At 49.8% G+C, this 14,885-nt stretch overlaps 2 protein-coding genes across 2 annotated transcripts in view; one reads left to right on the forward strand and one right to left on the reverse strand.

The window, feature by feature from the left end:
- The window catches only part of LOC144695939 (AN1-type zinc finger protein 5-like), a 506,091-nt gene that overhangs the window by 403,841 nt on the left and 87,365 nt on the right, over positions 1–14,885 (reverse strand). The window lies entirely within an intron of this gene.
- The window catches only part of tmc2b (transmembrane channel-like 2b), a 146,152-nt gene that overhangs the window by 49,801 nt on the left and 81,466 nt on the right, over positions 1–14,885 (forward strand). The window contains exons 9-10 of the mRNA XM_078557940.1: positions 11,260–11,402; positions 11,674–11,821. Coding sequence (XP_078414066.1) covers positions 11,260–11,402; positions 11,674–11,821 — 291 coding nt within the window. The remainder of the gene's footprint in view (positions 1–11,259; positions 11,403–11,673; positions 11,822–14,885) is intronic.

Raw genomic sequence — 14,885 nt, forward strand, 5'->3', positions numbered from 1 at the left:
CGCTTGACATTCCTCCAGATGACAGAGAACCAGTGTCACAGAAGAGTATGCATGTCAAGGGAACTGGTTGTTCACATATGCCAAGTGTTGCAGGATTTGGTGCCATGGGGACTTGGAGGGCATCCACTGCCAGTGGCTGTGAAAGTGACCACGGTGCTCAATTTTTGCGCCAGTGGCTCCTTCCAGGGCTCTACAGGTGACGTCTGCAGGATCTCGTAAGCCTCCACGCACAAGTGCATTCGGGAGGTCACAGGCGCCATATTCGCAAAGGGACACAACTTATGCATTTCGCCCGGGATCAGGAAAGCCAGGATGCAAGAGCGCTGAGATGTGTGCAGATCTCTGTTTTCCCACAGATGTAGGATGCCATCAATTGCACTCACTCAGATCTCTGTGGCAACAAGCAGTCAACTTCGTCAACCACAAAGGCTTCCACTCGCTGAATGTTCAGCTGGTCTGCAAACACAGCAAATGCATCGTGTAGGTCCATCCACAACTCCTATATCCTGAGCAGATCTCAGATCCCTGACGTCTTCCAGGATCCAAAGAGGCTGCAGGGTTGGATCCATGGGGACAAGGGCTACCCGCAGAGGACGTGGCTGATGACGCCCATGCCGCGGCTTCAGAGTACAGCAGAAACAAGGTACTTCAAGGCTCATGCTGCAACTTGCACTTTGGTAGGACAAACCAGTGGGATGTTGAAAATGAGGCTCAGCTGCCTGGACTGGTCTAGTGGAGCCCTGCAATATAATCCACAGAGGGTGTCACATATCGCCGTCGCCTGCTGCGCCCTTTACAACCTGGCGCTGCAACAGGGGAGGAGCTGCCTGAGGAGGAGATGGAGGAGCTGCACGTTTCCCCTGATGAAGAGGACATTGATGGTGATGAGGGTGAGGAGGTCCTCGAAGACAAGGATGATGTTGATGAGGCCATCACATTGTCCAGACGAGACGCACGGTGGGGAGGCCTTCATAGCCACTAGATTTGTGAAGGATGATGACAACACTGCATAGATCCTCACATTGCATCTGTGAGCGTTTGACTCTGGTTTGGCTGATGGCAACGCACATACCCTCTGTGATAAGGCTCCTGTCATGGAGATGCAGCGGATGCCTATAGTCCCTACATCCCAGGAGGATGGTGACGACATGCTGTGGCGACTCTCCATAGATACTCACATAGCTTATGTGAATGTCTCACTCCTTCTGGCTGATGGCACCTTGCTTGTGCTCTGTGAACAGGGTCATATCATGGAGATGCAGCAAGGAAACTTTAACTTTTCCTGATCCTATGGCATCCTTTGTGAGCTGAACCCTCCATGACCACACTGTCACTGAACACAGATGCTGATGAGAGAGGGGGGCCAGCCACACCTCAAAGGTACTGAGAGCACACAGAGAGAATGATGGAACTCGGTACCATCAGCCCAGGACACTGGCAGCAATGACAAACACTGTCAAGGTGCAGGCATGACTGATGTGTCCAATGACTGTGAAAGCACATCATTAGTGGGTTGGAAAGATTGCACAAAGCACAGGGGCGAGGCCCTAGACTTGTGCAGGGACCAAGCTTTCACTTCAGACTGACACAAACACTGCTCATCATAACAAGGAGCCTTAGACGGGGTGACATTGTTGGGAGTTTATTTACAATAGTCAGCATTATGTACAAGTGATTAACGCCCATGCCCAAATGGTGAAACTACATTTTCTTAACCTCCCTAACCCTGATGCTACATCTTGGTGCTCCCTGGACATCCACAGTGGAGGTGGGGACAGACTGCTGACTGCTATGCCCTGTCTGTGATGACCTTGGCGGGTCTCCTCTGGAAGGCCAAGACCTAGAGGGCCCCAGCCTGCCTTCGGGGTCTTGTTGTGTGGCAATGGCACGCTCCTCAGCCTTTGGAGCTGGAACTTCTGGTGGCCACAGGAAGAGGGGATTTGGATGGGCCAGACACTCTCGGAGTCACCTGGGTGTATGGCCCTGGGGTATGCACCTGCTGATCCTCCTCCCTGTAGGTCCCTGAGGGCCCCTGGCTGATTCCTCGAGGAGAAGGGTAAGCTGATCGAGATCGAGCTACTTCTCACCCCTCTTGTGTTGACACTGTTGGAGGCCAACGATAGCATCAGCCAATGCAGCTCCTGCAGCAGTGCAGGACCAATGTTTTGGACTAAGGTCTCCATGGCGACCACCATCCTACCAGTGTTGACTTGGTACGTTGGCATGCCGACGCTATCACCTCAGACTGAAGCCAGATGGATTCCTCCATCATGCCTTACAATCTGAGGGGTGTAGCGGACATTCCTTCCTGATGCTCCCATGCTTGCCTTTCCAGCTCCAGCAACTATGACGTGACTGAGTCCAGAGACTCGTCATCTGACTTGGACTCAGCAGATTTCTGGCCTCCAGCAGTCCTTCGAGTGCTGGTAACCTGGGAAGTGCCTGCCTCCACCTGCTGTGGATCAGACAGCACAACGTGCTCACCAGATTGTCACCCCAAGGCTACTCTAGAACTAAATCCCACTGAGGTGTGTATCTCTGCGCTGGTGGAGGGTGTGGGTGAGCGCTGTGATGGGTCTTCAATGAGGGTTTTAGCAGATTCCTCTTCTGAGGTGTCTTCAGGGCTTGAGTCGAGGACTTGGCTCATGGGCCCCCTTGGCTGCTTTCCAGATGTGCCTGCAAAAACAAGGAGAGATAATTAGTGCTTGGCAGGGGACTGTGGAACAGGGGAACCACTCAGCATGGTTGTCTGATGGATGTTGCACTGCTGGATCCTCATTTGGTTGAGCACTGCTGACCTCACCGTCAGCACATAATGGACTAGATTGTTGCCGGCCAGCTGGATGACTCTATTTTCAAAGTCTTTTAGGACCTTGAGGTCAGACATTCTTCCATCAGTCTGCGATCTCTCCCTTTTGTTATGTGCCAGCTTGCCCTCCATGAATACAGATGGAAAGAGTGTAAGCAGGACAGCCTGCCAGGCCAGATACTAAGGATGCCTGGCATGTGTGGGCGGTGAGTGGTGCCATGGATGGGATGAGGACACAATGCACAGGGCAAGCGTGTGAGAGAGTGAGTGGTGATGTCCCTTGAACTGGCAATGAGTGAGATCCCTGTGGACATGTGATGGGTTTGTGAGTGTGTCAGATGAGAGTGATGAGAAGAGTGACTTACCCTGGCTGAACGGAGGAGATCATTCATCCTCTTTCGGCACTGGGTGGCCATCCTCTTTCACAGGGTGTTGGCGCTGACACTGCTGCCACTGCCTCCTATGCTGGATTAGTGACCTTGATTGCTGATCTTCACCCAGAGTGGGGCTAGAGGACTTTAAGGTGGGCCTCCACTGTGTCTGATAGGTGTTCGAGGGAGGTATCATGAAATTTTGGGGCAGCATGTTTCCTCCTTTTGGCAGCCATCAGTTCCTAGCTGCTTCCTATCCCTTGAACAGTGCTAGCTCTGTGCACCTGGATTTAAAATATGGCACCTGGATTACTGAAGGGCTGAGGTGATGGCGGGGTGGGCGAATCAGAGCCGCCCGCCAGCTACCCGGCGTGTTTCCCGGGAATGCATAATTAATGAAGTGGGATGTGCCGGGAAGGGGAAGAAGTTGAAAAGCTGCCATTGTGGCTGGCAGGTAAAACATCCTTTTTCCCGCCCGCTACCACATTTAGTGCAAATCTGGGACGATTCCACCCCAAGCTTATCCAGGGTCCCTTATAATTCTGAGTCCTGACACAGGGGATTATGGCTCTTCTCTATTTTGCTTCCAGCACTTGAATGTCTCTTTTGTTTCTTTGTGCTCAGAATTGGATCCAGCATTCAAAGTATTATCAGAGCATTATACAATTTGCTTGTTACCTCCTCTGAGTTGTTTTCTAATGTTTTGCCTATGTAGCTCATTTTTGCACTGAATTGGTTGGACATATTAGTTGTTAACACTAATTTTCAAGGTTTCTTTCAACATCATTCTTAGTTATTTCAATACCATTCATGGAGTATACGTCATCTATTTCACCTTCCTATGTGCAGTTCTTCACAACTGTCTATGCTAAGTTTCATCTGCATTGTTTGGGCCACACATATTTGTCCAGTTATTCTGTCATTTTTGAGCTGCCTCCACAGAATCAATTATCATTCCTAGTTCAGCATCATCTTCAAATATGGCAATTTTGCATTGAGTTTCTGAATCAAGGTTATTTATGTAAATTAGGATGACACTTGAGCCCTGAGGTAGACCACTCATTAGTCTCCCACTCCAATGTAAATCCTCGAAAGAGTACTTGTTTTCCACTCTTTTTGCAGTTTCTTATCCATTCTCATTATCTTAAACCCCCAAATCTTTGAGTTTAATTAACCATCTTTCATGTGGAACTTCATCTAAAGACTTTGAAAGTTAAAGTACACCATCTCTTAAGGCTTCCCACAGTTCACTTCAGTGTCAGTTCATCAAATAATTTGAGAAGGCGTGTTAGGCAGGCCCCTCCCCCTTCTGTTAACTGGCCTATTGCTGTATAGATGATCTTGCATCTTTTATTTGATAATCAGTGAGACTTTTTTTTAACATGGAATGGAAATAAGGCTATGGGTCCATATGTTAGATACATGATCTATCCTGTAGGTTTTGTACTCTTTATAGTTGGGTTGTAACTTCTGAGCTCTCCAGCGTTGAATTGAGGGGGTACCCCAAAGATGTGCTGGGGGACCCCAATCGGAACTTCACAAGTAAGGGTTTGCAGGGCAATTGCCTAGAAGTGCAAACTTCCTCTAGGCAATTGCCCTGCACTGGAAACCATCTGAAAATGTGTTCTAAATCACAAACTTTGGATGGTTGCGACAGGACTACACCAATATTTATTCAGAAAATGTTAGAAGAATTAAAATCTCTTCTAACTTCTGGGTAACTATCGTAAAGACCCAGAACAAACTCCCCTTGGGACTCACCCCACAGCTTGACCCCGCAAGGGACTCCCCCCATCCCCGACCCTCCATGGGATTCCCCCCAACTTCAGGCACGACTCTAACCCCACACCCGCTTGAGGCCTGACCCCTTCTCCACGACCCGACCCAACTTCCAGCCCCCGACATGAACCCCATCCCCCGACCTGACCCCCCATACCCCACTGCAGGCCTGGCTCAATTTGACTCCCCCCACCCCTTGCAGACCCCACCCAAACCAACCCTCCCGCTCTTCCGAGGTCCAACCCCCCCCACTTGAGGTCTGACCCACCGCCTACTACCCACCACACCGAGGCCTGACCCCCCACCCCGACCCAACCCCTGACCCTGCCAAGCCCCTTCAGAATCTTGTATGCTTCAATGAAATCACCTCTCGTCATCCTAAGCTCCGGAGAGTATAGGCACAATTTATTCAACCTTTCATCATAAGACAACCCTTTCACCCAAGAGCCAATTTAGTGAACCTTTGCTGTACTAGCTTGAAAGCAAATATATTCTTCCTTAGATATTTTGACCAAAACTGTGCACAGTACTCCAGGGGCTGAATTTTATGTCCCACGGACGGGCGTGCACCCGACTCGATTGGGCGTAAAATAGCGCACAATGACGTTGGGCGAGCGACCCAACACCATTGCGCACTCGTGTGATATTTCGGTCAGCGGGCATGTACGGAAGCCGGAGCTGTGCCCACCATTAATTAACAGGCCACTTACGGCCATTAAAAAGCCAATTGACGGTGATTTTTCGTTGCCCATGCAATTTCGCACTTGTCGCATGGGCAAAATGGGCAGGTGGAAGCCTCATCCAAGGGCGGGATAAAAAAGGTCAGCAGCATTGCCAGTGTGAGCAGTGAGGAGTTTTGGAGATAGTTTGCTGCTGGTGACTTTTGATACTTGGCAGTTTCATCTCTGTTCGGGGCTTCATTCTTAGTGTTTTCAGGCTTCATTTCAGGCCCGTTTGGTATCTGCAAAGCCCCCAGAAGATTCAGACTGTGTGGACCCTTCCAGGTATCAGACAGCCTTCTGTTAGCCTTGTAATGGGGATTGTGGTCTCCACTGGTGGCACCTCCTCCTCTGAGGAAGAGAAGGGCAGGAGGCCATGTGTCCCAATGCAGCTTCCAGGCGAGGGAACTGTGGGAGGAAAGGCGCAGGCACAAGGGGCACCGGGCCAGCAGGAAGTCCAAGGCAGAAGGAGCCGCAGAAGATGCCACTATCCTGCTGCCAGGATTTGCAGGCAGCGATGCAGCAACTCAATATATCCGAGGTGCAATGCCGAAGGAGGCCCCGCCTCTCAAGGGAGACTGTGACCTCCACTTGTCAGATGATTGGGCCTGAGATCAGCTCTGACTGTGTGGGTGGACACCCAATGCCAATGGCGCTGAAGGTCACAGTGGCCCTCAACTTCTATGCCTCTGGCTCTTTCCAGGTCTCAGTGGGGGATCTGTGTGTAGTCTCCCAATCAGCTGTCCACAGTTGTGTTAAGCTGGTGACAGAAGCTCTGTTCAGACAGGTATTGACCTTTATTCTTTACCGTATGGAAGAGGCCAGACAGGTTAAGCGAGTCAGAGGCTCTGCAGCGATTGCTGGCTTTTCCCGTGTCCAGGGTGCAATTGGCTGCATGCATGTGGCCATCAAGACGCCAGCGGGTCAGCCGGGTGCCTTCATCAACAGGAAGGGCTTCCACTCCATGAATGTACAGATAATGTGTGATCACAGGATGCAGATTCTACAAGTCAGTGCAAGGTACCCTGGCAGCTCCCACGATGCCTACATCCTCAGACACTCCCATCTTCAGTGCTCCAGCCCGACTGGATGGATAGCGGCTGGGTGACGAGGGCTATCCGTTGAAGAGGTGGCTCTTGACGCCTCTCCACCACCCAAAAACAGAGGCATAGAGGCGCTACAATACGAGTCATGCCTCCACAAGGACGGTGGTAGAGAGGACCATAGGTCATCTCAAGATGAGCTTTCGATGCCTGGATCATTCAGGGGGAGCCTACAATGCCCTCCAGAGCGGGTGTCACTGATCGTGGTTGCATGCCGCGCTCTCCACAATCTGGTACTGGTAAGGGGGAACCCACTGGAGGAAGAGAATCTTGACGCAGCTGCACAAGCCACAGATGATGAGCCCACTAGTGAGTCTGAAACTCTTTCGAGTTATCAACAATCACAGATTGCAACTCTTTCGAGTACAATCACAGTTCTTGGTTTCCGGGAGTGGGACGTGAACCCACAACCCTCTGATTCAAAGGCGAGGGTGCTATGGACTGAGCCACAGCTGACACCCTTAGTGAGTCTGAAGATGAACACGGTGAGGAGAACCCTGAGGGTGTGGAGGCAGACCTCGGTAACCTCCAGGGAGGCAGGGACACGAGGGATGCCTTGATCCAATGCTCCTTCAGCTAGGCTACCAAAGATCAGCTTCAACCGCATGCCAGGGCTGCCGCCTCCATCCCCGATCTCTGAAAGGGCCTTTTCATTTGAACACAAAGAACACTCAGTGCCTATGCAGTAAAGTTAAGAATCACCTGCGCAGCATTACACACTGGTGTTCCCCGCACCAATGAAACAAAGAGGTGAAGCTTACTCAGGCCATGATGACAAAAACACAATTTATCTCATTCTGACAGTTCAGTAATATTTACATAAATATTTATGGTCTTCAATCCCAGACCAATGTACATAAAGTAAACATAAATAAACAAAATCACCAGTGACCTTTTGTGCTCATGGTGCCTTTAACTTACATTTGCGAGTGCTATGTCTAGGTGCTCCCCCCTCGCTAGCACCGGCATTGGAGACAGCCTGCTGACCCTGCTGTCTTGTTGACCATGATGACCTTGGCAGTCGTCCTCTGGCCAGTGGAGCCTGTGATGACCTCGCCGGGGAGGGAGCAGCCAGTGTCATGACTGGCATCTCCCCAGTTGCCACAGCCCCGTCAGATGCCATGGTCATTGGCGGAGGGGCGGAGGAGCTATTGCCGTCATCCAGAGCGCCCTGAGAGGAACCAGCAGAGACGACAGGCAGCTCGTGCGCCAACATGAGGTTGCTCTGAACCTCCCTCCTCACCATTGATGGACAGGCACCTAGCTGGGATACTGGGTGCCTCATCTATCTCCCACGCTGACAGTGTTCACCTAAGCTCAGTGCCTGTGTGAAGGCTTGCAGTTCCAAGTGCAACCCCAGGAGCCCCTGATTCTCAATAAGGAGGCAGTGCTCTAGGCCATGGTGGTCAATGCAATGCTGACGCTCCACATGGACTCCTCCATCACGGAGACCATGGCACACATACCCTCATGGATCGCCGCCAGATCCTCCCGCACATCTTGCTGGACATTCAGCATCTGCCGCCTAATGGACCACTCTAGAGTCTCATCATCTGCCTTTGACTGGTCCCAGTAGTCCTCCGACTGCCGGTGCCCTGGGCACGCTCTGCTTCCATCTGCACCTCAAGCAAGTATGAAGTGCCCTCATCAATGTGCACTGAGATACTAGCTGTCGATCTAATGCCCATCGAGGTGCTGGTGCCTGCTTCAGAGAGCAGATGTGACGCAGGTGCAGCTGAAGCCTGGTGGTTCTCCGGCATCAGGGGTGGCCCTTCGGAGTCCAGAGAGCGAGTGTGTGTTGGTGAACCTAAAAGGGAGAACAAGGACATGTCATTAGTTAAAGTCATCACACTGTCACTGTGCATACCAGGTTCCCTGGTGAGACAATGGAGATCTGCATCACGATGCCCTCGTCTTCCAATGATCAATGGGGACTCCAGGTTCGAGGCTCCCATCAATGAAGAGACTACACTAGAATGATTGCACAATCCGAAAGTCTCACCTCTGTGCACTGCACTCTTACCTTCGTCTGGCACCCCTGCCTCTCCACGCCTGGTTGCATGGGGCACGTGCTGGCTCTCGAGCTCCAGGGTGTCTTACTTGTATCTGGAAAGAATTAGGAGGCTAGTGGGGCCTCCACCAGTCCACGACCTTTCTGTATTGTTGGGGACCATCTTCTCCTGAAAGAAGAGAGGAACATTGATTAGTCCAACTTGTACCTACTGCACCATTGCAGCCTGGCCAACCCCAGCTGAGGAGCACCTTGCAGGGCACTTGCAAGTCATGGCCCTTGAGCCACAAGGCACTCAGTCCAAACAGCCAGGGCTCACCCCCTTGGCAAGCCCCGGCATCACTAACAGTTGGCTCTCAGACTCTTGCACCCCTGAGGTCCATGGGTGGGACGGCCACACCTTAATACTTCTGCACACTGACCCATGCCCACATGGTACTCACCCTTCCTGAGCACAGCAGGTCAGTGAAGCGCTTCTGGCACTGGACCCAGATGCGCCGCACCACGTCACGGCTGCTCACCATTGCTGCCACCTCATCCCATGCCCTTTTCGTGAGGGGCAGCGGCTGCCTCCTCCCATTCCTGGGGACAAAGGTGTTCCTCCTGGCAGCCACCTCCTCCATGAGGACAGTGAGGCACTCATCAGAAAAGTGGGGGGCCAAGCTCCCACCCGACCTGCCTTTCCGCCTGCCGTGTCCAGCTGCATTCAGCCATCCTCCGTGGCAGCCTTCCAGGGGCTACCTGGGCCATTTTTAAACCGGCCGCCGGGCTGCCATTGGACCTAGCAGCCGACAGGCCCTCGCCTATGCTTTGCATTCCCTGGCCAGCGCAGAGCTGCATTTCACGCCAAGGCCCACCAGCGTGAAATCGTGATCGGGGCCCGATCGCAGACAGCGGTCCGTTTCGTGGCCGCTCCCAGGCCCGCCTGTCCGATGACCTCAAAATTCAGCCCCAGGTGTGATCTCACCAAAGCCCAGCACATTTGTAGCAAGAATTCCTTATTCTTGTACTCCAATATCCTTGAATTCCTTATTCTTGTACTCCAATTCCTCTGCCATTTGCTTTCACAAATGCTTGCTGTACCTGTAAGCTAACTTTCTGTTTTCCTTGTACAAGTGTACCCAACTCTCTCTGAACATCAACACTTAAAGGTTTCACACCTTTGAAAAAGTATTCTGCTTTTCTATTCTCACTTCCCAAATTATACTCCAACTGCCACATTGTTGAACACTCACTTAACCCATCTCTTTGCAGCCTGTATCCTCCTTACAGCTGACCATCTGACCTAGCTTTGTATCGTCAGAAAACTTGTAAACACTACTCTATAGATCATAAATAGCTGAGGCCCCAGCACTGATCTGTGCTGGACTCCACTAGTTACAACCTTCCAACTTGAAAATTTCCCATTTATCCTACTCTCTGCTTTCTGTCCCTAAACCTATTCTCCATCCATGCTCATGTATTCAACTCCACGAGCTGTTATCTTGCATATTAACCTTGTGTGTGGCACCATATTGAATGTCTTTTGGAACTCCAAGGGCAGGATTTTTAGTTTGGCGGGTGCCTGCGATTGGCGGGCCCGGGAGCGGCCAGGGAACGGACCCCTGACCGCGATTGGCCCCCGACTACGATTTCACGCTGGCTGGCCAATTAATGGCCAGCCAGCAGGAAGCCCGCGCTGAAAGGTTCAGTGCTGCTGTGGGGGTGTGGACAGGAGGAGGGTGATTGCTGAATTCAGTGCAGGCACGGGGGAGCGCTCGCAGAAAGCTCCCTGAAGGCAGAGAGCTGCCTCAGGGAGCTGAAGAATTTAAACACAATAAAAAAAAATTAAAATCTGGAAAAAAATGCCCATGCAGCAGAATCAGTTGCCTGAACATTTGCAAGGTGAAAATCCTGTCCATACATTTTTATTTTTTTAAGTTCAATAACGGAAACCTCAGCTCACCCTTGGATGAGGTTTCCTGAAAAATGCAAAGGCCGCCTGGCCGATTCGCCTGCCCACCTGCCGTAATATTGGATGGGCAACTAAAAATCTATTTCACACTCGAGCGGGTTGGGCACACGCCCGCATGCCGAGCGAAAAATTCTGTCCCAAGTACATCTGCTGTACATTACTTTATCTACCCTGGTAATTACAGGCGCAAGATCTCTAATAAATTTGTCAAACATGGTTACCCTTACCTAAACTATGTTGACTTTGTCTGACCATACTATAATTTTCTAAGTGCATTAAGACTTCCTAATGATGTCATGAAAATTTAATGGCATGAAGTGTACTATTATGGCATCCTAAAATAAATTAATATTCAATCACTTTTGTGCAGAGGGGCAATAAAATATTTTTCAGGAGCTTTGCATTATATGCAGTAAGACCAAGTCTTGATGTCTGAACATTAAGTAGAAAACATTAGTATACCATGTTATGTTATGTTATGACTAAAAAAGAAATACTTTTTATATTTTGCAGGGATACATAAAGTACTCAGCTCTTTTCTATGGATATTACAATAATGAACGAATGATTGGTGTTTTCAAGTATAGGTTACCATTGTCTTATTTCATGGTTGGTGTGGGCTCCTTTGGATATAGTCTCATGGTTGTAATTAGAACGTAAGTATTGAATATACTGTGGAGAGAATGTTTAAATTCTTGCAGAGCTGTGACCAAACCAATCTAGGAATAGGCCAAACCAGCCATTTCGTAGAAGTTAATGATAAGATGGTTTTAATCAAAAGCTTTAAGTGACATAAGCCATGAAGCTTGAGATGTTTTACACTGTCGCCTAAATTCCAAGTCGACAGTGCAAATTTTAAACATATTTATATGTAGAAAGCACTCGTTAAAATCATTCCTGTTTAATGACAATTTTAACCCTGTATAGAATGGCGAGAAATGCAAGAGAAAGTGGAGTTGATGGAGATGATGGAGATTTCAACTTTAGCTGGAAAATGTTTACCAGTTGGGATTACCTAATTGGAAATCCTGAAACAGCCGATAACAAATTTGCATCCATTACAACTAGCTTTAAGGTAAGTATAGCGCTCTGCCAAATTAATTCATTATTATTCATTTACACGTTTACTTTTTATTCAGAACTTAGTTGTGAAAATCATCTCAATTTAGAAGTTTCCCTCTCCCACCAACATGAAAATTAAGGAAATCGTTATCTTTTCAGTGATGGGCTTTCTTCTTGAACCATTGCACTCTTGCAACAGTAGTGTTCACGTGATGGCGTCAGGTGGGGAATTGCAGCATATTGGCTCAGTAGTAAGGCAGAAATAGCAGTTCCTATCCAATTCACAGGGAGTGTGACTTGAAGGTGATTGTGTAGCATGACATTGCTACTGTTGTCCTTGTTTGATGGTAGATACTACAGAGAATGGAGATTCTGTTAAAGTAACATTGGTGAGTTACTCTACTGCATCCTGTATATAGGCAGCTACAAGCGATGATGGAGGAGATTGCATATTGATTCCAGTGAAAGTGATATCAGTCAGCTAAGTGAACTGCTCTGTTTTGGGATGGTGTTAGCATCTTTATTATTGTACCTATCCAAGAAAGTGGTGTGAACATCACAGTCCCGACATAAACCAGGTAAATGAAGTAAGAGTTTGAGGAGCCATAAGGTGAGCCATTCACCATAAAGTACCCAGCCTCTGCCCTGATCTTGTAACCATGGTATTAATATGGCTGACCCATTTCAGCTCCTGGTCAATGGTGATATCCAAGATGTAGATAATGGGGATGTCGGTGATAGTAGTAATGCTAATGGAGATGACTTGGCCTTTACTTGTTTGAGTTGCCATGACCTGCCACTTGTCAGACCATACCGGGAAGCTATCAGTGTACTTAAAATGCAATACACTATATTAAGCATTATTTAAGGTAGGTGGTAGTACAATTTTTTATGTTTGCTTTAAGTGAACTTGTTTAATATAAAAAGTTAAGAACAAATTTCTCTCCTGATATGTAATGATAACATTACATAGTTACTAGTTGACCTCCTGTGATGGTACCAAGTCAAGAAGACATAGGGTAGAATCATCCCAGATTTGCACTAAGTGCAGTAGTGGGTGGGAAAAACGATGTTTTACCTGATGGCCACAATGGCGGCTTATCACGTCGTATCGTCCCAAACCTGCCACATTAATTATGCATTCCCAGGAAAGACATTATTTCCATCATGGGCGGGCTCTCATTCAAGCTATCACCTCGCCGCTTCATCACACCGGGTGCCATATTTTCAGTGCAGCCATGCGCACATCCTCAGTGATTCCAGCCTAGGTCTGCTGAACGGAAGACATGGCCCCAAAAGGCAAAAAGATGCAGCTCCCAGGTTCAATGACGCGTCCCTCGAGTGCCTTTTGGACACTGTGGAGACTTGCCATGATGTCCTCTAACCCTGCTCTGGCACAGGATGGGTGGCAACATCACCACACTGGCTTGGAAGGTGGTGGCAGCAGTTGTCAGCGCCAATGCCCTTCAAAAGAGGACAACTACCCAGTGCTGCAAGAGGCTGATTGATCTCCTTCGTTCTACCAGGATAACTCACTCTTCTCATCGCTCTCAACTCACACACTCACAAACCCATCACATGTCCACAGGGCCCTCACTCACTGCCGGTTCAAGGGACATCTCCATTCACTCTCTCACACTCACCATCATTGTCCTCATCCTGTCCATGGGACCACTCACCACCCGCACATGCCAGGCATACTTATCATCTGGTCTGGCAGGTGTCCTGCTTACACTCTCTCCATCTCTATTCATGCTGGACAATCTGGCACACAACAAGAGGGAGAGGTCACAGACTGGTGGCAGAATGCCCGAAATCAAGATCCTCAGAGACTTTGAAAATAGAGCCATCCAGCTGGCTGGTGAGAATCTGGGTCTTTCCTGTGATGATGATGAGATCGGAGGTGCTCTACCAAGTGAGGATCCAGCAGTGCAGCATCCATCAGATAACCATGCCATGAATGATTTGTCCCATTTCACAGGCCACTGCCACGCACTAATTATCTCTCCTTGTTTTCGGAGGCACATCTGCCAAGCAGCCAAGAGAGTCCATGACCCATGACCTCCAATCAAGCCTCGAAGAAATCTCTGAAGAGGAATCCGGAGGCACCCTCCTTGAAGTCCCATCACAGCACTCACCCACACCCTGCACCAGTGCAGAAACAGACACCTTGGTGGGACCTAGCTTTAGAGTAGCCTCAGGATCACAATCTGGTGAGCACCATCACGCTTTCTGATCCACAGCAGGCGGTGGCAGGGACTTCCCAGGTTTCTGGCACTTGGAGGACGGCGGGAGGCCAGAAATTTGTTGAGTCCCAGTCAGATGACGAGCCTCTGGACTCGGTCATGTCACAGTTGCTGGAGCTGGAAAGGCAAGCTTGGGAACATCAGGAAGGGATGTCTGCTGCACTCCAGAGATTGCAAGGCACGATGGAGGAGTCTGTCCGCTTTCAGGCTGAGGAGTTAGCGCCAGCAGGCCAATGCACCGAGGTCAAAACTGATAGGGTGGAAGCTGCCATGGAGACCATGGTCCAGGACATTGCTCCTGCACTGCTGCGCAGGCTGAGCTCCATTGCTGACGCCATAGTTGGCCTCCAACATTCTGCTAGCGAGAGGGGTGTGGGCAGCTCAATCTCACTCCAGCTACCCCTTTTCCTCAAGGAGTCAGCCAGGGGCCCTCGGGCACCCATAGGGAGGAGGATCAGCAGGTGTAGCCCCTGGGACTATCCATCCAGGTGACTCCAGGAGTGTCTGGCCCATCCAAATCCCCTCTTCCTGTGACCTCAGCAGCTCCAGCTCTACAGGCCCAGGAGGGTGCCACTGCCAAACAGCAGGACCCCAAAAGCAGGCTGGGGCCTTCCAGGCCTCTGCCCTCCTGAGACGCCCGCCAAGGTCATCACAGACAGGGCAGAGCAGCCAGCAGGCTGCCTCCACCTCCGCTGTGGATGTCGGTGGAGCACTACGACGTAGCGGCAGGGTTAGGAAAGTTTAGAAGATGTAGTTGGGCATGGGTGTTAATCACTTGTACATAATGTTCACTATTGTAATTAATCTCCCAAGCATGTCTCCCTGCCTATG

Source organism: Cetorhinus maximus, chromosome 2, assembly GCF_964194155.1.
Source record: "Cetorhinus maximus chromosome 2, sCetMax3.hap1.1, whole genome shotgun sequence".
Classification (NCBI taxonomy): domain Eukaryota; kingdom Metazoa; phylum Chordata; class Chondrichthyes; order Lamniformes; family Cetorhinidae; genus Cetorhinus; species Cetorhinus maximus.